General features: G+C 65.9%; 8 protein-coding genes across 8 annotated transcripts in view; 7 read left to right on the top strand and 1 right to left on the bottom strand.

Moving 5' to 3' along the window:
- AMSG_12433 (uncharacterized protein) overlaps positions 1 to 2,272 on the top strand; it is a gene marked incomplete at its 5' end in the record, with an annotated part of 6,275 nt that extends 4,003 nt beyond the window's left edge. The window contains one exon of the mRNA XM_013897369.1: positions 712 to 2,272. Coding sequence (XP_013752823.1) covers positions 712 to 2,231 — 1,520 coding nt within the window. The 3' untranslated portion in view covers positions 2,232 to 2,272. The remainder of the gene's footprint in view (positions 1 to 711) is intronic.
- A 420-nt stretch (positions 2,273 to 2,692) lies between these two features.
- AMSG_11264 (uncharacterized protein) lies at positions 2,693 to 3,613 on the top strand. Its single transcript, XM_013897347.1, has one exon. The coding sequence runs from the start codon at positions 2,934 to 2,936 to the stop codon at positions 3,549 to 3,551; it is 618 nt and encodes a 205-aa protein (XP_013752801.1). The 5' UTR covers positions 2,693 to 2,933; the 3' UTR covers positions 3,552 to 3,613.
- Positions 3,614 to 3,816: 203 nt separating this feature from the next.
- On the top strand, positions 3,817 to 4,848 carry AMSG_11265 (uncharacterized protein; the record flags this gene model as incomplete). Its single annotated transcript, XM_013897348.1, has 1 exon — positions 3,817 to 4,848. The coding sequence occupies one exon, from the start codon at positions 3,817 to 3,819 to the stop codon at positions 4,846 to 4,848; it is 1,032 nt and encodes a 343-aa protein (XP_013752802.1).
- A 26-nt stretch (positions 4,849 to 4,874) lies between these two features.
- On the top strand, positions 4,875 to 5,227 carry AMSG_11266 (uncharacterized protein; the record flags this gene model as incomplete). Its single annotated transcript, XM_013897349.1, has 2 exons — positions 4,875 to 4,884; positions 4,986 to 5,227. 2 exons carry the CDS (start codon positions 4,875 to 4,877, stop codon positions 5,225 to 5,227), a joined length of 252 nt encoding a protein of 83 aa, XP_013752803.1.
- Positions 5,228 to 6,071: 844 nt separating this feature from the next.
- Positions 6,072 to 10,973, top strand: AMSG_11267 (TKL protein kinase; the record flags this gene model as incomplete). The annotated part of the gene is made up of 2 exons (XM_013897350.1): positions 6,072 to 6,188; positions 6,279 to 10,973. 2 exons carry the CDS (start codon positions 6,072 to 6,074, stop codon positions 10,971 to 10,973), a joined length of 4,812 nt encoding a protein of 1,603 aa, XP_013752804.1.
- A 19-nt stretch (positions 10,974 to 10,992) lies between these two features.
- On the bottom strand, positions 10,993 to 15,100 carry AMSG_11268 (uncharacterized protein). The gene has a single exon (XM_013897351.1). The coding sequence runs from the start codon at positions 14,985 to 14,987 to the stop codon at positions 11,109 to 11,111; it is 3,879 nt and encodes a 1,292-aa protein (XP_013752805.1). The 5' UTR covers positions 14,988 to 15,100; the 3' UTR covers positions 10,993 to 11,108.
- A 2,337-nt stretch (positions 15,101 to 17,437) lies between these two features.
- Positions 17,438 to 18,970, top strand: AMSG_11270 (cryptochrome DASH; the record flags this gene model as incomplete). The annotated part of the gene is made up of 1 exon (XM_013897352.1): positions 17,438 to 18,970. The coding sequence occupies one exon, from the start codon at positions 17,438 to 17,440 to the stop codon at positions 18,968 to 18,970; it is 1,533 nt and encodes a 510-aa protein (XP_013752806.1).
- A 1,004-nt stretch (positions 18,971 to 19,974) lies between these two features.
- AMSG_11271 (uncharacterized protein) lies at positions 19,975 to 20,844 on the top strand (the record flags this gene model as incomplete). The annotated part of the gene is made up of 2 exons (XM_013897353.1): positions 19,975 to 20,142; positions 20,212 to 20,844. 2 exons carry the CDS (start codon positions 19,975 to 19,977, stop codon positions 20,842 to 20,844), a joined length of 801 nt encoding a protein of 266 aa, XP_013752807.1.
- Positions 20,845 to 21,978: the final 1,134 nt, after the last annotated feature.

The raw sequence follows: 21,978 nt of genomic DNA on the forward strand, positions 1-21,978 counted from the left end.
TACCTATACCCCCACCACACACCACTCACCACCTACCCCTACCCCCTCCTTCCTCCCCCTCCCCCTACCATGCCCTCCTCCTCTCCCCCCCCCCTCCCCCTCTTCCCCCTTCCCGGCCACCTCCGCTAAGTCACATGTGCGCTGAGGGCCAAAATATAGCCAACGCGACATGAGCCGACCAGACTAATTGGCTTAAAGGGAGGAAGGACTCAGGGGGGGATCCCAAGATGAGTCACACCCACACCGCACTGTAGCACAGCAACGGGTCGAGGGGGTACAGGCAAGGGACCACATCTTACGAGACACAGGCATACACATATATAGAGATAGAGTGAGTGTGTGGGTGAGTGAGAGTACTTGTGGTCGGTATGTGTGAGCAGACGTCCAAGACACAATGGCGGTGGATGCTGGTCAACGTGGCTGCGGTCATGGTGTGCTACCTGGTGGCCTCAACGGCTGTCTCTCCGCAAGTCGCACAAGCTAATGGTCGGCCAACATCCAAGAAGCATCCTACACTGGATGGTGGAGGCTATTGTTTCACTCCGCCGTGTTCCGCATTCGGGGGTTCATTCCGTGGTCCTGCGTGGTCCAATCCCACTAATGTCATTGGCACGGATCCAAACACACACAAAGTCACCGCCTTCTACGGCTGGCTCGTCATCATGCTCTGCCTCGGTATGGCCGTAGAGGTCTCAGGTCATCTCGCCAGAGCCCTCCTCCGCCCCAGGCTCATGCTGTGGTCCAAGGGCAGATGGCTCAGCCTCGGTGAGCTTATCGGCGTCCTCTCGGTCGCCGGACTCTGTGCGTGGTGGATCGCCACAGCCTTGACTGTCGGCCCGATCCAGGGCCCAAACAACAAGCCAAAGGTGAGGGTCAAGGACGAGATGGACTCGCTCAAGGCCTGGGCCGCCGCTCTCGGCTCGGTTCTTGACCTCGTCCTCGGCCTCGTCCTCCTCCCGGTCGGCCGCTCCTCGGTCGTCTTCTGGGTCTTTGGCGCGAGCTGGGATCGCGTCCTCTGGGTCCATCGCTCGGGCGGGGTGGTCTTTCTCCTCGGCGCTGCCCTCCACGCCACGCTCTATGTTCTCCGTTGGCGGCAGAGCGGCAAGCTGCGGGCAAACATGGCCGACTACGGCGCGACCCACTACGGGCGGACCATCAACGCGTGGAACGTCGATGCCATGAAGATCAGCCTCTGCATCCTCCCGGTCATCGCTCTTCTCGCCACCCCGTATGTCCGCCGGACAAAGTACTACCTCTTCTACGCTTCGCACCTGCTGCTCGTCGTCTTCATCGCCCTCATCCTCGTCCACTCGTGGTCCGCCTGGGCCTTTGCCCTCCCAGGCCTCGTCTTCTACGCCATCGACAAAGCTGCCGATGCCTGGTTCTGGCTCTCTGCCTGGTGGGCGGCGGGCTCGCCCAGCCCTGCCCGCCTTGAGCCGCTCGGCGCCTCGGTGGTCAAGATCGTCATGGACGCACCTGCCCCGCCGCTCGGCGCCACCGCCTTTGTCCACGTCCCGGCTGTCGCCCGCCTCCAGCGCCACCCGTTCACCGTGCCCTACCTCGGCCGCGCCCGCGCAGCCTCGCAGCTCTGCCTCTACATTGCCCGCACAGGCTCGTGGTCGTCGGCCGTTGCCGAGCTCGCCGACGACGCCTCGTCCCACCCGGTCGTCAACATCTCCATCCCGCCGGGCCTCGGCTCGCGCCAGCTGCCCGGCTCGCTCTGTGTGGGCAACATGTCGCGGGTGTGGATCGCCGGCGGCGTCGGCATGAGCGTCATCTCCACCGTCCTCCGCTCGGCGCTCTCGTGCGGCGTGCCGACGTCGGCAGCTGCCCCGTCGAGTCTCCATCTCCAGACCGACACCCCGCTCCTGCCCTCGCCCAAGCTCCGCTCGCTCCTCGTCTGGATCGTCCGCGATGTCGAGCTCGTTGCCGAGTTTGCCGACTTTCTCGCCGAAGTCGCCGCCGCCGGCTGGATCGAGATCAAGGTCTTTGTCACCCGTCCGGGCGCTGACGAGGCCTGCCTTCTCCCGCCGGCCCTTGGCACCTGCCTCCACGCCGGCCGGCCCGAAATCAGCGCCGAGATCAGCGACTTTGTCTCCTCGGTTGAGTCTGGCCGGGCCGTCCAAGTCGTCACCTGTGGCTCGCGCGCCTTTGAGCGCCGCGTCCGTGCCGCCGCCGCCGCCGACACCTGCTACGACCTCGAGTTCCATGCCCTCAATGCCTCACTGTGATCGGCTTGACAGGCATGGCGGATAAAGCGCCACCCCCCCCCCCCCACCACCACCACCACCACCACCACACAACACACACACACACACACACACACACACACACACACCACACACACACACGAACGACGACCCCCCCCCCACCCCCCCCCACCCCACCCACCACCACCACCACACAACACACACACACACACACACACACACACACACACACACCATGACACACACGCAAACAATTGCAATATGGTAGAGGTGTTTAGGATGGTGCAGGAGGGGTGTACGGCGGTGTAAGGGGGGATGTAGGGAGGGGAAGGCAAAAAAAAATATACTCCACACCCCCCCACCCCCCACCAGCCCCACCCCCCCCAGCCCCCCAGCCCCCGTTCCAAGTCCGGCAAGCCCATGGGCAAGCCCCCCCGCCCGTCCTGCTACTCGGCCAAACATACTCCGCCCGCCACACTCCACCACCACGACCACCCACCACCACACCCTCCGCACCCACCACACCTTCTCATCCCCCTCCTTCCACATCCCCATCCCCATCCCCGCCCGCACCCTCTCCCTCGCACTGTCCCTCGGCTACGATCCACAGACTCTCATTCTTGTCCCCCCAAGCCAGTGAGTGTGCGTCGAACGTATCAACAATTTTGATATTTGACATATAGCTACATACACCGTGATAGTCCCTCTCTTTAACCTTGCAACATGTTTGCCCTTCCGGTCTCACGGACCGCCGTATGGGCGCACCCGGCACTTCGGGTCGTCATGAACGCGTTCAACGGGGCAGAGGGCGTGACGAGGACGCGTGGGGTGGCGGTGACGACAGAGTGGCAAAAATTTGTGGCGGAGCATCCGCCGCGGAATGGCGTCCCTGCCGGCCAAGGCCTCCCCGCCGGAGAGCTTCTCTTCCGCATCCCGCTCGCCCCGGAGCGGATGACGGCCAGCGCATCAACGTTCTCGCTCCAGGTCGGTCCGGAGGGCCACGTCAACGCACTCGATCTCGAAAACGAGATGTGGGTGTGCATGAACCACGCTTGCACGCCGACGGCGTCGGCCACCATTGCCGTCGTCGACGACGTCGTCGACGTCTCGGCCGCCGTCGACCTCGCTCCGGGCGCCGCCGTCACCTTTGACTACAACACCACTGAGGCCTTTCTCGCAGACCCCTTTACCTGCTCCTGCGGCGCGCCATCGTGCGTCGGCTCCGTCGCCGGCTACACCACCCTCTCCGTCGATCAGCGCCGCGCTCGCCCGGTCGTCGCCCCCTACCTCCTCGCCTCCTCGTCCTCCTCGCCCTCCTCAACCTCGTCGACCTCGCTGTAGTGCTCCGCCCTGTAAAACGCACCGCGCCTTGCCCGCATCACCGCAATCTCACCCGCTGATTGCCCCACTCAATTGCCTCATTATGGCCACTCACAGGAAAACGCCATTTTGTTCCGTAAAAGGCCGTCAACTTTTTCTCCGCTCGGCCTGCCACCCCGCTCGCAACGGCAGCTCACACGCCAGTCGCCGCCTCCACCGCACGCACACGCGTCTGCAGCAGCCAAGCAAGTCTCAAGCCAGTTCGAAGACACCACTCATTCCGCACATGTTGCTCTCACCGCTCTTCACGCCGCTCGCCTCGCTCGCCGGCGGCTTGGCCATTGGCGCGTCGTCGTCGTTGTTGCTGGCGACCCAAGGGAAAATTCTCGGCGTATCCGGCATCGCCTACATGTCAGCATCGCCCGACACGCATGTCTCCAACCGCACCTGGCGACTCGCCTTTCTCTCCGGCATGGTTGCTGCCGGATCGGGCCTCGCTGTCCTGGCGCCTGCCGTCTTTGGTCCGGCCCTTGTCCCTGGCGCCCTCCCTGTCGCTCCTCTCGCCGCCTCGGGCGTGCTGACAGCTAATGCCGCCTACGCCGCCGCGGGCTTCCTCGTCGGCCTCGGCACCAAGATCGGCTCCGGCTGCACCTCGGGCCACGGCGTGTGTGGCCTTCCGCGCTGGTCGGCACGCTCGCTCGTCGCCGTCCTCTCCTTCATGTCCTCCGCCGCCGCCACCCTCGCCATCACGGCAGGCCTCGGATGGACCTCGCCCGTCGCCGTCCCGGCCGCAGGCTCGGCCGTCGCCTCGACCTCGCCGCTCGCCCCCGCCGTCGCCGCCGTCCTCGCCGCCGCTGCCCTCGCCTGGCCGGCCGATGCCACCCCGCTCGCCAACAAGCTCATGGCGGGCGCATGGGGCATGCTCTTTGCCTCGGGCCTCGGCCTCGCCGGCATGCTCAACCCGCTCAAGGTCCTCGGCTTCCTCTCGCCCTCTGCCGTCGCCGGCGGCTGGGATCCCAGCCTCGCCCTCGTCATGGGCGGCGCCGTCGCCTTTAATCTCGTCGCCTTCCCCATCCTCACCGCCCGCGGCTCCACCGTCACCTCGCCGGCCCTCCCGCTCGACCTGCCGACCTCCTCTGATCTCAACCCGCGCCTCATTGGCGGCTCGGTCCTCTTCGGCCTCGGCTGGGCCATCGCCGGCTTCTGCCCGGGCCCGGCCATTGCCTCGCTCGCCACCGCCCATCTCTCGCCGCATCTCCTCACCTGGCTCGCCGCCTTTGCCGCCGGCCAGACCACCTACCACCTTGCCTTCCGCTAACCTGCTGACCGCTCTGCGGCGATCAAATGCAACCGCGTGTCCATCTGGTCAACCGCACCGCCCACACGCTGCACCTCCTCCCCATCCCACGCCCGACACGACGACGGGCACCATCATCTTGGGTGCGAACGGTGGAGTGTACAAGGCGACGTTTTCAAACCAGATCTCGCTCACTCAGGTCGGCTCGCTGCCCGGCTCCGTCTCGGGCTGCCTCAGCCCCATTGCCTGGGACGCGAGCAGCGCGGCTGTCGTCGCTACCTGCTCGATGACTGATGGCACCTTTGGCCTCGTCACCGTTCCGACGAAAGGTGCCGCAGCATCAGCCATCGTCTTCCAGGCTCCGAGCTCGTTTTCGTACTGGTCCGTCAACGTCGTCTGAAGCAATCCAGACGGCGTGCGGCAGCAGATAGATTGTCGGCTCACGAAGTGGTAAAGCCCACAAATTTTTGGGCAACGTATTTGGAGTAGCTGATAACGTTGCAGCGCAGTTAGCACGGTCAACCGCGTGTACGTGAGCGCCGTTCGATGGCTCGCGGGCACACGAGATCAAGGTAAGAATAGGGCGCCCAGATGGCGCCCGTCGTCGTCGTAGCGCATCGTCATCAAAAGGGTGGGCGGGTGTGTTCCCACTCCATCGGAGCCGACTCTGTCGACGCCATCGAAGCTCTTAGCTATGTAAGGTGTCAGCCGCTTCGCTTCGCTCAGCCGGCCGCGAGTGTTAGCGACTCGTAGCAGTCGCGGCAACACTGGCTCTTCGGACAATACTTTGAACTCCTCGCGGCGGCCAAGGACGTTCATGACGTCCATGTGGCCACGTGCGCTGTACAGCAGCCACCGCTACGCGAGGGCGGCACAGATGGTAGACCAGCTGGTGTAACGTTGACAGGTAGTGCCGAAGTTGTGAAACAATTTTTTACATACCCCCCACCCCCCATCACCCCCCTGCCAACCCAACCACCCGTTCGCCGGTCATTGGACTCTCGTAGCCAGCACCCGTCTAGTTGGCCAGGACGCTGGGCGCGCTGGCGGAAAAAGGGGCGAAAAACTGAGACATGTTCAGGTCAATAATGCGCATACACATGCGCGCTCCTCCAGCCGTGCTCCTCTTGGTTTTTGTCGTCTTTTTCGCCGTCTTTGCCGCCGCCTCTTCGCCCTCGCTTACTCGCCGTCACTTGCACTCTTTGCCGCTTGAGCCGACGCGGTGGCCACCCGCTGTCGCTGACATGATTGCCAATTTACCAGACAATCTGTCAGCCAAATGGATCGTCACCGCTCATCCCCTCCTCGCCGCCTACCACTTGCAGCATCCGCTGCAGCAGACACTACCGGAGCCGGATCTCGTTGCTGTTGTTGCAGGTCATACTGCCCTGGCCCTGCCTCCTCGGCCTCTCCCTGCTGTGCCTCGGCCGCCATCGGCGCGCTCCGCGGAGCTCCCGGTCAACGCCGCGCGGGCATTTTCGTCTAATCTGTCAACCTATGCCGTTCCTGCCTTTGCCCTCGCAGACTCCTGCCTCGTCTCCACCGCCCTCCTCGACGCTCTCAACCTCGCCGTCCCATCGTCATGGGACGATCTGGCCGCGCTCTGCACCGCCGCCGCGCCCTCGGTCGCCACCTGCATCAGCATCGACGGCGCTGACCCCACCGCCGCCGCCCACGCCCACTCGTCACTCCTCGTCGACGCCCTCCTCCTCGCCACCCACGGCGAGGAGCTGTACGGCCAGCTGCTGGCCGGCAGCATCCCACCGTCCGATCCGCGCATCGCCGCCGTCCTCGCCGCAGCCATCAAGCTCAACGCCGGTGCGCCGCTCGGCCTACCATCCGCGCCCGCCGCCATCCGCTGCGGCGCCAGCCTCGCCTCGCGCCCGCCCTCGCCCGCCGCCGCCGCCTTCTCCCTCGCCGCCCTCGGCTGCCGTACCGCCCGCTGCTCCGCCCCGCTCCCGGTCACAGGCCTCCGCATCGGTTGGGCCGTCGCCCCGGCCGCGCCGCACCCTGCTGCCGCCCTCGACGCCCTCGACGCCCTCGACACCCTCGACGCCTCCCAAGCCCTCTCGCCTGCCGCCGATCTCGTCACCAGCGAGCCCGTGGTCATGCGGAGCTCAGACGCCGTCGCCTGCCTGTCATGGCGTGCCGCCGTTGCCGATCTCTACGCCGTGCCGCCACGCACCTCGCCGCCCGACCACCTCTCGACGCCGTCACCACCACCACCTCCGCCACCGCCTTTGTCACCACCGGCCTCCAAGACTCCCAGCTTGTCCAAGTCGGCCATCGGCGCGCTGGCCGCCTTCTCGGTCCTCGCGCTCATCGCTGCCGCCGCCGCCGTCTGTTGGTACTGCAGCATGCGGAGGAAGCGGGCGGCAGTGGCGCACTCGGCGCGGAGCGGTGGCGCTGAGCACGTGGTCATCGCGCTCGGCGACGTCGAGCTCGGTGGGCCTCTCCTCATCTGCCGGCACGCGCAGCGATGGGTCTACGCCGGGCGCTGGCGCGAGAGCGCTGTGGCCATCGTCCACATCCCGGCCTCGTCAGGCGCGGCGCTCGACGGCGCCGGCCCGCTGACCCACTTTCGGCACGAGGCGGCCAAGCTCGCCGAGCTCGACCATCCGCACGTGGCGGCGGTGTACGGCGTGCTCACGGCGCCGGCGGCAGTCATCGTCCCGCGGATGGTCGGCGGCTCGCTCTACGCCGCCCTCCACTCGCCGCAGCTCAAGCTCCCGCACAGCCTCCGCCTCGCCTGGGCCGCCGGCATCACCCGTGGCCTGGCCTTCCTCCACGCCCGCGGCATCATCCATGGCGCCGTCTCCTCCTCGGCCGTCTACTTTGGCACCGACTGGACGCCCGTCATCACAGACTTTGCCCAGGCCTCGCTCGTCACCGCCATCTCCGCCGACATGCGCGCCGCGTTGGTGAAGCGGCCCTCGTCGCACTCGCCGCACTCACCGCCGCCGTCCTCACACTCACGCTCGCACACGCGATCACGATCACGCTCGCCTTCGCCCTCGCGCCACCGCCCCGTCGCCTCGTACTCGCACTCGGTCGCGCCGGCCTTGTCCATCTCGGCCCTCTCGGGCTCGCTCACCACCTCGGCCGCCGCCGTGGGCAAGACCTCGCGGTCCATGGCCTCGATGCGGTCGGTGGGGACCGGCATGGTCGAGTCGTCGTCGCTGATGGAGACCGTCTGGTCGGGCCTCTCGGCGGTGATGGACTGGAGCGCCAAGTCGTCGACGACGCTGGCCGCCGACGATGCCACCGCCACTGCCGCCCTCGGCACTGACCCGGGCCCGCACCCGCCCGTCCTTGCCCGCGCCGTCTACTGGACCGCGCCCGAGCTGCTTGAGACCGTCCTCTGCCCATCCGATCCCACCGTCACCGCTGCCGTCGTCGCCCCCGCCGTCACCGCCGCCTCGGACGCCTACGCCCTCGGCATCACCCTCTGGGAGCTCTGCTCACGCGCCGAGCCCTATCGCGGCGCTCACCCGCTAGCTGTCGCCCTTGCCACCGCCGCAGACCTTCTTCGCCCCTCACTCGACGCCGCCGCCACAGGTATGGCCGACCTCGCCGCCCTCGCCGCCCGCCTCTGGGCTCATGCGCCCGTCGCCCGCATCGATGTCGCCGCCGCCGCCGCCGCCGCCCGCGCCCTCGCCGCCCGCGCCCCGCCGCCGCTCCCGCCGTCCGCCGCCCTCGATGTCGCTAGTGGTGGTGGTGGTGCTGCTGCTGCTGTCTCCGCCCGCACCTCCCCCAACGCCCGCCTCGCCGGCCGCCGCGCTGGCCGCCCCGTTGTTGCCGCACAGGTCTCGGTGGCCAACGCCGTAGCCTGGCTCCGGGCCTCGCCGCACGACGGCGCTGGCGTCATCGTCGCCTTCCACGCCACCGTCGCCGCCGTCGCCGCCAAGTATCAGCTCGCCGTCGCCGGCTGGGAGGTGGGCCAGGTGACGCTCGTCGGCTGCGATCCGGTCGCCGTCCTCACCGCAGGCCGCGAGCTGCTCGAGGTGACCGGCGCACAGCTGCCGCTCTCCGTCCTCATCGCCAGCAGCGATCCCAGGCCGCCGGCCCGCGCCCGCACCACCGCCCGCCGCGGCTACGATCCGCACGTCGCCGCCCTCGCCCTCCTCGCCGACGCCTGGGCCGCCCTCTTTGGCCGCCCGGCTGTCGCCCTCCTCACCGCCGCCGTCAACGCCGCAGGCGCAGACACCGCCGAGCCGGCAGTCCATCTCCACGCATACCTCGTCCAGCAGCAGATGGTCGTCGCCGCCTCCTCGCGCGCCGCCGCCCCGCCGCTCCCGCTCATCGCCCTCGCCGCCGCCCGCGGCCTCTTTGTCCACGTCGCCCTCTCAGGCGCCCTGCCCTGGCCCTCGGCCGCTCCAGCCTCGGCCGTCGCCCCCGAGCTCGTCTCCGCCCGCGCCGACCTCGCCGCCTCCTCCGCCGGTGCCTTTCTCCGCATCGCCTTTGGCGGGCCGGCCGGTGGCCCGTCGTCCTTCACGCCCTCGTCGTCCTACCCGTCGTCCGAGCTCCCGCCCCTGACCGAGCCCATCGCCCTCGCCTCGGACCTGCTCGCCGCCGCCACCACCACCGCCGCCGCCGCCCGCTCCGCCATCCCCATCGCCCGCTCAAGCTCGGCCACCACGGCCCTCTGCCCGGCTCCGACCCGGGCCCACCTCCGCCTGGACCTCTCTGTCCTCTCTCGCCGCCTGTCCACCTCCTCCTCCTCGTCGCCGTCGTCGTCGTCGTCATCGTCGTCATCGTCGTCATCGTCGTCATCAACATCATCATCGTCCGCCTCGTCGTCCGCTTCCTCGTCGTCTGCTGCCGAGGAGCAGCAGGCCCGTCGCACGCCGCCCTCGTCGCCATCGTCCTCGTCCTCGCCCTCGTCCTCGTCCTCGTCCTCGCTGGTGGCGGCAAACGAGGCGAACCCGGGCGGCTCGCCGCTGGCATCGACGCGGACCGAGACAACGGCAGGCTCTGCCGCTGACGATCTCTCGCTGCCGTCGGACGCCGTCTCGCACTGCCTCATCTCGTCGTCGACGGGCATCTGCCTCGGCGGTGGAGGGAGGGCCAAGAGCGCCGGTGGCTTCTCGGTCGGCTTCCCCGTCGGCGGCGTGGCAGGCCTCCCAGCACTGCGTCCGCTGCCGTGGCGGGTGCCCGGCGGCCTGATCCGCTCGCTGGTGGCTTCGGGCCGCGGGCGCGGGTGGTCCGGCTCGTGCGGCGCGAGCACGCCCGGCCGCTACGCCCAGCCCTTTGGCCGGGCCGACATCGCCGTGGTCGTCAAGGTTCTCCGCCGCCAGGCCTACGCGCCCGAGGCCCTTGTCCGCATCGTCGCTGCCGCCTCCACCGCCGCCCTCGTCGCCGAGGCCTCGCCAGCCCTCATCGGCCCGCTCGCCGTCTGCCTCGACCCGCCGCACATCGCCCTCGTCTACCCGCGCTATCCGGCAGGCACCCTCGCCGACGCCCTCGCCACCGCTGCCCCGGCCTCCCTCGCCCCGCCGATTGTCCGCGCCGTCGCCATCGCCACCGCCACCGCCCTCGCCCGCCTCCACGCCGCTCTCGGCGACGGCTCGGGCCACGGCATGCTCCACCCGGCCAACATCCTCCTCGTCGCCTCACGCACCGGCGATACCGTCGATGCGCACCTAGTCGACTTTAGCCTCGGCCCCATCCGCGCAGAGCTCGGCGCCCTCGCCGCCGTACCGCACCCGGCTTACGCCGCTCCCGATCTCCTTGCCCCCGCCGCTGCCGCCGCCGCCCTCGCCGCCGCCGCACGCGATGTGCCCACCTCCTCAGCGTCGTCGTCCCTCTCCTCGGCGCCCGCGGACGTCTTTATCTTTGCCTCGATCCTCTACGAGATGCTCACCGGCCGCAAGGCCTTTGCCGGCCACAACGTCCTCGCCGTCGCCGCCGCCGTCGCCGACTGCCGCACCCCACCCGTCCTCCCGGACACCATCGCCTCGCCCGAGCTCCGCGCCATCATGGCGGAAGCGTGGGCGCCCGATCCGGCCGCACGTCCCTCCATGCGCGACATTGCCGCCCGCCTCGCCCTCCTCGCCACAGCAGACTACGCCGCCCAAGGCCGCTCCCACCCGCCCGCCGGCCGAATCTCGCTCGCCGTCGCCGCCCATCGCTACGCCTCGCGCTAGCCACTCCCGCCCGCACCCATAAAGCACGGCTCTTTACCTCGCAGGCACTCATCGCCGGCTTACCCATCCTCGCTCCCAAGCACGTATGTATGTCCATAGGCTGCCCGCAGAGCCGAGGTCGTGGGTACGGCTCTTCTACCCGGAATTGCCCGAGACAGCGCCCGAGGTGCCGGACGACTCATTGCCGCGGTTGCGGGCGACGGCGGCATTGAGCGCGCTGGAGATGGCGTTCTGGGCATGGGCATGGTGGTGGTGGTGGTGGTGGTGGTGGCGGTGACGATGGGTGTGGGGGTGAGGTGAGGAATCGCTTGCTGCCGACGACGACGACGCCGACGTCGGCGCGTACGAGTACGAGTACTCGCCGTCGGGCACGCCAGCGATAACGCCTGCGAGCGACGCCGCCGCCTTCTCCACCACATGCACTGCGTTGCCGTACCGCTTGCGCTCCGCCTCCATCTCGGCCTCCCACTCCGAGTCGCCGATCTTGCGCAGCGCCATGGTCTCCCGCAGATGGTTCCACCCGTCGTCTGACGACGCCGTCGAGCCCGTGGTCGACGCTGTCGAGCCCGTGGTCGTCGCCGACGAGCCGAACGAGGTTGTCGACGGCCGGCGGTAGTCGGCGGCGGCAATGGCACGCTCGTCCACGGACATGCTGTCGGCCTCGTACTCGTGGTCTGAGTGGTCTGCGCAGCAGCCGGTGAAGAGGCTGTCTCGCTTACGCCACACCCGCCAAACAAGGACGAGCAGCAGGACGGCGGCGATGGTGATGGCGAGGGCGTTGCGGTAGGCCTCCTGCTCGGCCGTCTCGCCAGCAAGGGCGTCGGCGTCAAGGAAGAAGACCAGCTGGATGGCAGCGGCAAGGCCAACCGCGATCTGGACCCAGTTGTTGGCCTCGACCTTGAACGGCCACACAAAGATGACCACCACCGTGTTGGCCAGGAACGACATGCCGGCGGCAAAGATCTTGACCGCCGGCTCGTCCGAGAGGGTGGTCTGGAGGACGAGGACGAGGTTGATGCCCAGCGCCAGGAGCCGGAACCAGAAGTAGCGGACATGGAGGCCGCGGGTGAGAAAGGCAAAGGGTCCTGCCTTGAGCGCCGCCAGCGCCCCGCGCTGCAGCGCACGCGTCATGAGGAAGAGGGTGATGAGCGGGAAGCCGGCGACGTAGACGACAATGAGGATCCAGATGACCACGACGGTCGACTTGTGCGAGCCCTCGTAGCAGAGCGTCGAGAGCTCCATCGCAAGACGCTTCTGCGAGTTGACCTGCTTGCAGTACACGCCCTGCACGCACCGCAGCGTCAGCTGAAAGTACACCGCAGTCAGCAGCATGATGAGCGCAAGTGGCGCACGCTGCAGGTACCGCGCACGGACCGACGAGTGCGCCACAAGATACGCCGCAATCTCGTCTGCTCCAGAGTCAGAGTTGAGCGCATGCCCACGGAACGAGAGCGAGCCGTCGCTCCCGGGCCCGGACCACACTCCCGACCGGTCCGACGTCGACCGGCCCGAGAGCCCCGACGTTGTTGTCGTCATCGTGCCCGCCTGCTGCTGCTGCTGCTCGCTCCACGACGTCGACGTCAGCGTGTAGTCATCGGTCATCGACGAGCACGAGCTCGTCCTGGTCCGGCTCGAGGTCGCCGACTCGCCGTTGGCCTCGTCGCCGCCCTCGCCCTTGGACTTTTTCTTGAACAGCGACTTGAGCGAGGGCACCCGGTAGCCGACGACGGCGTAGACGCCCGAGGCGACGAGAAAGGCGACAATGGCAATGCCAATGAGGGCAAGGGTGCCCCAGAAGACCTGCACAAAGCCGATCGAGGCCGAGAAGTAGCACGCCGGCTGCACAAACTCGACGTCAAAGAGGACAAACGAGAGAGAGCGGAAGAGCGCGTTGAGATCGCGCCCGGTCTGCGAGTTGAGCCGCGACGACGCCAGCCGCCCGACAAAGACCACCTGCTGGAGGGCAAGGAGGCCTGCGACGACCGCAGAGAGCTTGGCCACAGAGAGGACGGCAATGCCAAGAAAGACAAGTCCGGTCATGATCAGCGCCGTGATGACCAGCAGCGCAAGCTCGCCCTTGTCGCCCTTGTCGCACACCCGGCAGACTCCGCCGTCCCGAAAGTACGCCGGCGTGATGCACGAGTCGCAGAACTCGCCCGTGTAGCCGGCGCTGGTGTCACACTGCTGCGTGTTGCGCACTCCGCCGGCAAGCGCCGTCGGTGAGAGCGGACACTCCTCAGGCATCTCGCCCAGAGCGCCGCAGCACGCCTCGCGGATGGCGCACGCCCCGGGCTGGGTCAGCTCCGAGTACGACCAGTACCCGAGCCGCGGCCAGAGCCGCGAGCCACCAGGACAGACCGCGCCCGTCGGGCACGGCCGGCACTCGGTGCCGGTGAACCACAAGCCGGTCGCTGTGCAGTTGAACGCCACCGCCGCATCGATGAACACCACGCCAGAGACGTCCGTCGCGTTGGTCGTCGTCGTCACCACAATGGTTGGGTACCCGCCGGGAAGCCCGGCAGGGAGATCAAAGGTCAGCGTCGACGAGCCTGTCGTCGCGCCCGTCTGCAGCAGGCTCCGCGACCCGCTGCCGCTCCCTGAGCCACGGCTGCTTGCTGCCGGGTAGACCGAGACTCCGTTGACCGTCACGTTCACCGTCGCGTTGAAGCCGGTGCCCACAAAGGTGACGACTCCGCCTGCCGGTCCGTACACGCACGAGTTGACGCAGCCCTGGACCACCACCGGAGGCCCCGGCGGCGGTGGCGGCGGCGACGAAGGCGGCGGAACAGGCACGTACGCTGGGTACATTGCCTCGTCAGAGTGCCGCCGCGCCACAGAGAGAATCGCATACACCGTCTCCCCTTCAAACGTCGTGGGTGGCGGGCGAGCCGGTCCCGACAACGCCACCCGCGGGCTCTCTACCTGCTTCGAGCTGCGATCCGGAATGTAGCCATAGCCACCAGCTGCAGAACGCGACCACGGCTGGGACTGCCTCTGCAACGTCGACGATTGCCGCGGCAGTTCGCAGGCATCGCCGACGTCTCCCCAGATCGTCGTCACCTCGGCGGTAGCCAGGTTGACTCGACGAAAGACGCTTCCGCCGATACACTCATCGTTGACAATGAGGTGGTTGTCGTGGTCGAGTGCCATGGTCCTGATCCTGGCAAACCGAGCCGCCGATCCGAGGCCGTCGACAATGATGGGGGGCTCGTCCGGCTTGCCAGCCACCTCCACGTACGTCTGTGACTCGAGCTGGAGAGCCGTGATATACCCCCGGGCAGAGACGTAAATGGTCTTGCCGTCGGCAGACATGACCGCACAGTCGATGTTGGTCGCCAAGGTGGCCGAGGCAAACGGACCGTACACCGCCGGGTTGCCGCCGGTGAGGACAAGCGTCTCGGTCGAAGTCTGTCCGCTGTGGTCGATGCGGTAGTAGTTGTCGCTGGTAAAGTGGTGGATCGCGCCAGAGCCACCGCCAATCGCAGACCCAAACGCAGAGCCCCGCGAGAAAACCACTTCACGACCAGCCATGGCCAGGTTGTCGACGCTAAAGGCAAAGAGGTCGCGGGTGGCGGTGAGGTACACCCGCGGCGACGCCGTACTACCAAACGGATCCATAGCCAAGTTTGCCGTCGTCACTTCGGAAAACGACGCACCAAGCGGCTCCAGCACAACCGACGTCTTGCTCAGCTCAACGTTCCGAAGCGCGAGCGAGTTGTAAAGGATGCACGTTGCGTTGCTGAGCGACCCGATCGAGTCGGGCCGGAAGATGAGACCCTTGCCGCCCGATCCGTTCGGCACCGACGCCAGGCCAAGGGTCCGCTCCATCTCAGTCCCGCCCTGCGACGTCGGCGAGATCTTGCGAATGCTGTCAAAGGTGACGTAGTAGTACTCGCGATCAAACAGCGCGTCTGCCGCAACCGGCGACACCACCACCGCCGCCAGATACACCAACACCACCACCAGCATCCACTTTGCCTCCATGACCTTCATCTTTCCAGAACACTGTGTCATCGACCGCAAGCCAGAAGAGCGGAAGGATGGGAAAAAAGATGTTCCCTGTTCTCTTCTATTTTTTTTCCGGTCCCTAAAGACAGAGCCAAATTTTTTCCCGAACAAAGCTCAGCTGACGACCAAGACGCACCAAGAGAGAAGAGGAGGGGGAGCAGAGGAGGGGGGGGAGGGGGAGCAGTGAGTGTAGAGGAAGAATAGCGGAGGGCTAAGGGGGAAGGAAGCGGGGGATGGGGGGGGGGGGATGGGGGGTGTCGGTGGTGGGGGGGGGGGGGAAAAGAGAAAAATATTTTCACCCCGGAGGAGGGAGTCGTGGGCTGGCGGTTGATGGGCGCATCAGTCCGGCCGACGGACGGCGGGCGAAGGGGGGGAGGAGGCTTGGGCAAGACCAGGCAGGCGGCGAGGGGCAAGGGCCATGGTGACGGCCACCACATTGGCCCTGGAAGGGGGGGGGGGAGGGGGGGGGAGGGGGGGGGGTGTACACATGTGGTATACCATGACAGCCATGTTGTGCATACCCTTACAAAGGATGCGAGAGTGGAGTTACGCCGCCACCACCGCTTCGCCGTATGCCCCCCCGTGGGTCATTCCGAGCATGGTCTCCGCAACGCGTGGGGGGTGGCGGGTGGGGGGTGGTCAGAGGGCGAGAAAAAATTTATCGAGGCCCAAAACCCAGACACTACACACATGCACCCGATGAGACGAACACAGGTGACAGGTGGATGGTGATGGTGATGGTGGGCAATGTGCTGTTGGGGTGGGCGGGGATGGGCGGGGGTGGGTGGGCGTGCGTGGGCATGCGCGGGCATGAGCGTGGGCGTGGGCATGGGTGGGGGCGTGAGCACGGCACATTCATCTCGGCCGGATTATCGCTCAATGTCGGCAGCATCGCTCGAATCGCTCCCGGTTGAGCTCCTGCATCATGTGGCATACGATGTGGAGGTGCTAGGCCCGTCAGATGTGATCTCGCTCGCCTGTGTCTCGCGACGGTTGGCCACGGCGCTGCTGAGCGACGAGTACGGCAAGGCGCGGGCGGCTTCGCTGGCAGGCTTTCATCGCTGCGTGGCTCTCGGGCTCTGGCGCGGGGCGAGGCTCGCGCTCAACCGGCGGCATAGGTCGAGGTGGCGGGTACGGACCTTTGATCTGGTGTGCGTATTTGATCCGAGCGTGATCGGCGAGGACAGGGACGGCTACTGCGGCGGCGACGACGACGACGGCGGCTGGGCCGATCTTGTGCGGGCGCTTGACGATGGCGGCGAGGAGATGCATCTCTCGATGTACGTGCGCAAGCGACTCTGGCCACATCTGCATCCGCCGGTATGGATCGAGGCTCTCCCGCTGCAACCGACGGCGCTTGCCGTTGCCGCGGCTGCGGTCGGGGCTGCCGAGCTGGCGGTCGAGCTCGGCAGGCGAGTCGATGACGAGCGAGTCTGCGATGACTTCCTTGTGGCGGCAAGCGCAGCAGGTGCGACAGAGGTTGTACGGACATGGCTTGCCGAGGGACGAGGCCATGCTGGGGCACGGAACAACGCGGCGCTCCGGTTGGCAGCTGCTCGGGGAGCCGTCCGAGTGGTGGAAGAGCTCCTCGGAGCCGACGGGGCGGCGCCCGAGGCCATGCAGAGCGTGGCGCTGCGGGTGGCGGCGCGGAACGGACACGCCGAGGTGGTAGCGATGCTACTGGCAGATGGGCGGGCATCACCTGCGGCAGCTGGGCAGGCAGCGTTGCGGCAGGCGGCCAAGGCTGGTCACGCCGATGTGGTCAGCTTGCTCCTGGCGGACGCCCGGGTCGATCCCGTGGCGACGTGGGCGCTGGTAGATGCGGCTGGCGGCGGTCACAGCGCAGTGGTGGCCATGCTCCTTGACGATGGCCGTTGCGATCCGGGTGCGAGGCAGCAGCAGGCCTTGGTCGATGCCGCCTTTGATGGCCATCTTGACGTCGTCCGCCTGCTACTTGCTGACGCCCGGGTGGATCCTGCTGCCCGGGACTCGGTCGCCCTCCGTTGGGCCGCCTTGAACGGGCATGATGGCGTTGTGACGGCCTTGATCGACGATGGCCGTGTTGATGTCGATGCCTGTGGTGGTGATGCTGTGACTACTGCGCTGGAGATGGGCCATGACCGCGTGCTTGCCGTCCTACGGCGGTCGTAGTTGCCACCATCCCCATCACCCGTACCCATGCCCATCACCCATCACCCATCACCCATACCCATACCCATCATCACCACCACACCCATCCCCATCACCCATCACCCATCACCCATCACCCATCACCCATCATCATCGCGGCTGCCCTCAGCGGCTGACGTGACTCACTCATTGTTCGCCGCATCCGCACGTCATCCGCAGGCCCATCCCCCCTGCTGCACTCATCAACCACACTCCACTGGTCGACCACCACGCGACAAAGGTCGACGTGTTGGCGAGGCATCATCCAGAGCGTGCGGAGACTGAGTATGGCGGCGGCGAGGGCTACGGCGGGGCGGACGGCGGTCTGCTGGCTCCGCAACGATCTGCGGGTGGCCGACTCGGCGACGATGGACCACGTGGCCAACACGTGCTACGATGCCGCAGTCTTTGTCTACTGCTTTCATCCCCGGACGTACACAGAGTCATGGATGGGCTTGCCGCGGACAAGCGGCCATCGTGCTAGGTTCCTCCTCGACACGCTCTCCGATCTCAGGTCCGCGCTCCGTGGTCTCGGCTCGGACCTGGTCGTCCGCCATGGTCTGCCGGCCGAGGTCATCGCCGGCCTGGTCGACGAGCTTGCTGCCGATGTCGTCGTCTATCACCAGGCGGTAGGCAGTGAGGAAGCCGACGATGAGGCCGCGCTCGCAGCTGCGCTCCCGGACGCGGTCACCGTCAAGTCGTTCTGGGGCAGAACCCTCCACCATCGCGACGATCTGCCGTTTGCCCTCGCCGACCTCCCGCCGACCTTTACTCCCTTCCGCAAGGCGCTCGAGCGGGCCCACTCTGTCCCGCGGGAGATCATCCCGCGCCCAACGTCGTTGCCGCCGCTACCGGACGCCGTCGAGCCCGGCAAGCTGCCGAGCCTGACTGATCTTGGCCTCGAGCGTCCGCCCGCCGACTCGCGCGCTGTCCACGGCTTTCCGGGCGGCGAGAGCGGAGCGTGGGCAAGAATCGCTGAGTGGATGTGGGACGGCGACGCGCTGCGGCGGTACAAGGAGACCCGCAATGGCATGCTCGGTGGCGAGTACTCGTCCAAGCTCAGCCCCTGGCTCGCTCTCGGCTGTATCAGCCCACGCCAGGTCGCATCCGAAGTTCGCCGCTACGAGGCCGAGCGCGTCGCCAACAAGTCGACGTACTGGCTCATCTTTGAGCTGCTCTTTGCCGACTACTTCACCTTTTACGCCGCCCGCGCCGGTCGATCGCTCTTTGCCGCCCGCGGGCCCGCCGATGTGTCCAATGCGGCGTGGGATGGCTCAGATGCGGCCTTTGCCGCCTGGGCCGCCGGCACCACGGGCATCCCGCTCGTCGACGCCAACATGCGCGAGCTGCTCGCCACGGGCTACATGTCCAACCGTGGCCGCCAGATTGTGGCCTCGGTCCTCACGAAGAACATGCGCGTCGACTGGCGCCGTGGCGCTGCTTGGTTCGAGGCCCAGCTCATCGATCATGACGTTGCTCTCAACTACGGCAACTGGGCGTATGTCGCTGGCGTCGGCGCCGATCCTCGCCCGGATCGCTACTTCAACGTCGCTAAGCAAGCCGCCACCTATGATCCCGACGGCGCATACCAAGCCACCTGGCTCCCACCCGCAGACCGTGCCGCGCCGTCGTACCCGGCCACGCCCATCATCGACCTCGCCGCCACCTATCCGTCCGCCCGCAACCATCCCGCCGCCCGCCGCAGCGCTCCGCGCAAGGGCCGGGGACGTGCCCGAGGCCGCTACGGCCGCAAGCTGCAAAAGCCCAACAAGCGTACTGTGAAGCGGGCCACTCAGCGCGCCGCCCAACTCTCAGATTGAAGCCGATCAAGGACATAGGGTCGATTGATGTAAACCCGCCGGCCCAGACGAACGTAAGCGAGTAGGTGGCCGCTATTCAGGTTCGGTTTAAGGCTTAGGTGGCGGCGACCAGACGTCTCTCTGGCAGGGGCGGTTCTTGAACACCCATCCTACACAGAGGGCCACACAGAGTAGGTAATGGTTGGCTGATGCGTGCACATATCAGCTGTAGGGCGTGTGAGGGTGGCCCTCGGCTCTAGTAGATCGCCTCTGGTGTAGCGAGGGCACACTGGGAGAGATACGTCGCAAAGGGCGAGTTTTCCCGGACTAGACACCCACATCAGACTGGTAACCCCATGGTCAGCCATAATGCGGTTGCTTGCACTCCTTGCACGTGCCCCCTACTCTGTTCCTCCCCATGATGTGTGCGAGCGTGGCCATTGTGCGTCGAGGCTCGACGTCACGCTTGATCGTCCATTAATCCGTCCAAAGAAGTCGCTCCCCAAGAGTCACACACGGAAGTTACCGATGCACACGCCTGCACTCCTGCATGCTCAGCCACTCTTCGTGAACAGTTGACCCGTAGCTGTTTGTCTTGTCTTCCAACGTTTCACGGCTCTAGCATGTCTGTGGCGTGTCTTTGGTAGCATGGGGGAGCTCTCCCGCACCCCAAAAAAGTGTCGATAGCCTTTTTCCGGTGATTGCGACACCTTCGCCACGGAGCTTGCTTAGGGTACACAAGCGCGGCTTGTCCGTCCACGGCCTTACATCATGAGAGACCACTCCAAATGCCATGTCCGCACTATTGCGTACCACATACTAGGTTTTCTTTCTTGAGATGGAGCCCCTTTCGCCGTTTTCCCTATCTGTGGCGACCTGTTGCGGCGGAACAGCTGAGATTGCCAAAAAGGGCGGCACTTTCCCAAGGCCGCGCTTGCCACTACCATCCTTACACTCATCTCCACGTTGACCGCACAGCCAACGGAAAGATAGACAGCACGCATCCCAAGCGTTATAGGCAGACTATGACCCTTTTCCCTGACTCTAAGCCCACCCGCGCGGCAAAGGCCGAGACCAAGAGCCGCCGCAAGCGCAAGCGCGAATCACACCCCATCGACGAGAAGCTCGAGCGGCCGAGCAAGCGGACCGGTGCCACTGTCATCCTTACCACGGCTACCTTGACATGTGACAACGTCATCGGTTGCCTACATATTAGCTATTGTGCGGATAAGCATGATATTATCCCGTTCGAGGTGGTGGAGCTCTCCAGCAAGGGCAAGGGCAGGGTGCTCCCTTTCGACCAGCTGCTTCAGCTCCTGTGCCCGCTGACCTCGCATACCCACGGCTCCCTGTGGTACCATCCGTTCAAGCTCGAGATGTTGTTGGGACTCGGTGTGCTGTCGACGATGGACGTGAACAATCCCTATGCCACCATTTCCGAGCGCGGCAAGCTCACGGTCAAGGAAGAGAACGAGATGAACGCCGTGATGCTCTCGGTGAACAGGTTGACCATCCGCCTCCGGACCTACTTGGCGAAGGTGACTGGAACGCTGAACCGCCTTGGCGAGTGGACCGCCTACTTTACCACCGATCACACGGCTCTGCTCGTTCGGTACGCCTTGCCCAAGGCCGATCCTGGGGACGAGATCAACGTCACCAAGTTTGTCCGTGGCCTCTGGCGGCTGAGCGTCCGCCGCCGCCGCCGCTGCCTGAACTACAAGATTAAGGCGTTGATGAAGCAGAACAAGGAGGTCAAGCACAACCTGGCCAGCCTTCGCATGCGCCTGGACATCCCTCTCTTTCCCCTTGTCCAGATTTGCGGCGGAATCCAGGCTGTCTGCGATGCTGCGCTTGCCGATGCCGCGGTCCCAGCTCAGACGCCGCCGGACGCCTGATCACCGATTCTCGTTTCCTCGCCGACATGCAGTGTCAGATCATCAGCCACACACTCTCACTCTTCACAAGCATTCATTTGTAAACCAAACTCGTAAGGGGGTAGAAGCATGGACAAAGTCGTGCTTCTACTCCTCTCTGCCCCGATGTCCCCTGGGTGGGTGGGAGAGGGGGGATATGAGGCTGGCGGCCGGCAGGGGTACCGCCATCGTCCGCCTTCCACACTTGATACAAAGAGCTATGTGTAGCAGCGGCACGGTGGGCACAGATAGCCATGACAGGGGATGGGTCTTCTGTGGCTCTGTATGTGTCTGAGGGGGGGCATCTAGGGGCTTGCTCGTTTGATGCTCTTCGATGCGAGACATTACGTGGGGACATTGACGAGCGGGGGCATACCACATGAATGCGGGCGATGGCTGGCATGTGAACATGGCTTGCTGCGATGGGTGTACACTAGTGAGCTGTTGGCTTGCTTGTTCGACATCCGCGTCATGATCTGTCCAACCCTAACCGGCCCACTACCACTACCGCATAGCCAACAATGTCATCGAGTCCAAGTCCCTGCTCGACCACCGTCATACGCACTCAACTACGGCCCTATTCTCCTACAAAGCCTCTCCTTTGCTGGCCAAGCATCGCCATCTATTGTCTCATCTGCCGCCCCATCCATGCCCATACACCCGTCCATAATCGTAGTCCCTCCCACAACCTTAGAAATACCAATTGCTGCCAAAGCCCCCATCCCCCTCCCCGTCCCCACGCCCATCCCCCATCCTCCCCTCCATCGGTGGCCTTATCCATGTTCTTACTCTCCACTTGTACTCATTGTCCCTATCCCCTCCTCCTCCCTATCTCCCTCCATCCCCCCCCCCCCATCCCCCCAACCCTATATTTACAATATCCCCATCATATTTTACACACCCTCTTCCCGCCAACCCCCCCCTCCCCCACCAATAGCTTATCCATGATCATGATCACACTCCCCTCCCCCTCCCCACCCCCCCCCTCCTCCCCATTCCCCCCATCCCCTTCCTCCTCCCCTCCATCCCCCCTCCATCCCCCCTCCACTCCCCCCCCCCATCCCCCCAACCATAAATTTACATCATCCCCATCATATTTTACACACCCTCTTCCGC

Source organism: Thecamonas trahens (assembly GCF_000142905.1).
Source record: "Thecamonas trahens ATCC 50062 unplaced genomic scaffold supercont1.74, whole genome shotgun sequence".
In the NCBI taxonomy this organism is placed as follows: domain Eukaryota; order Apusomonadida; family Apusomonadidae; genus Thecamonas; species Thecamonas trahens.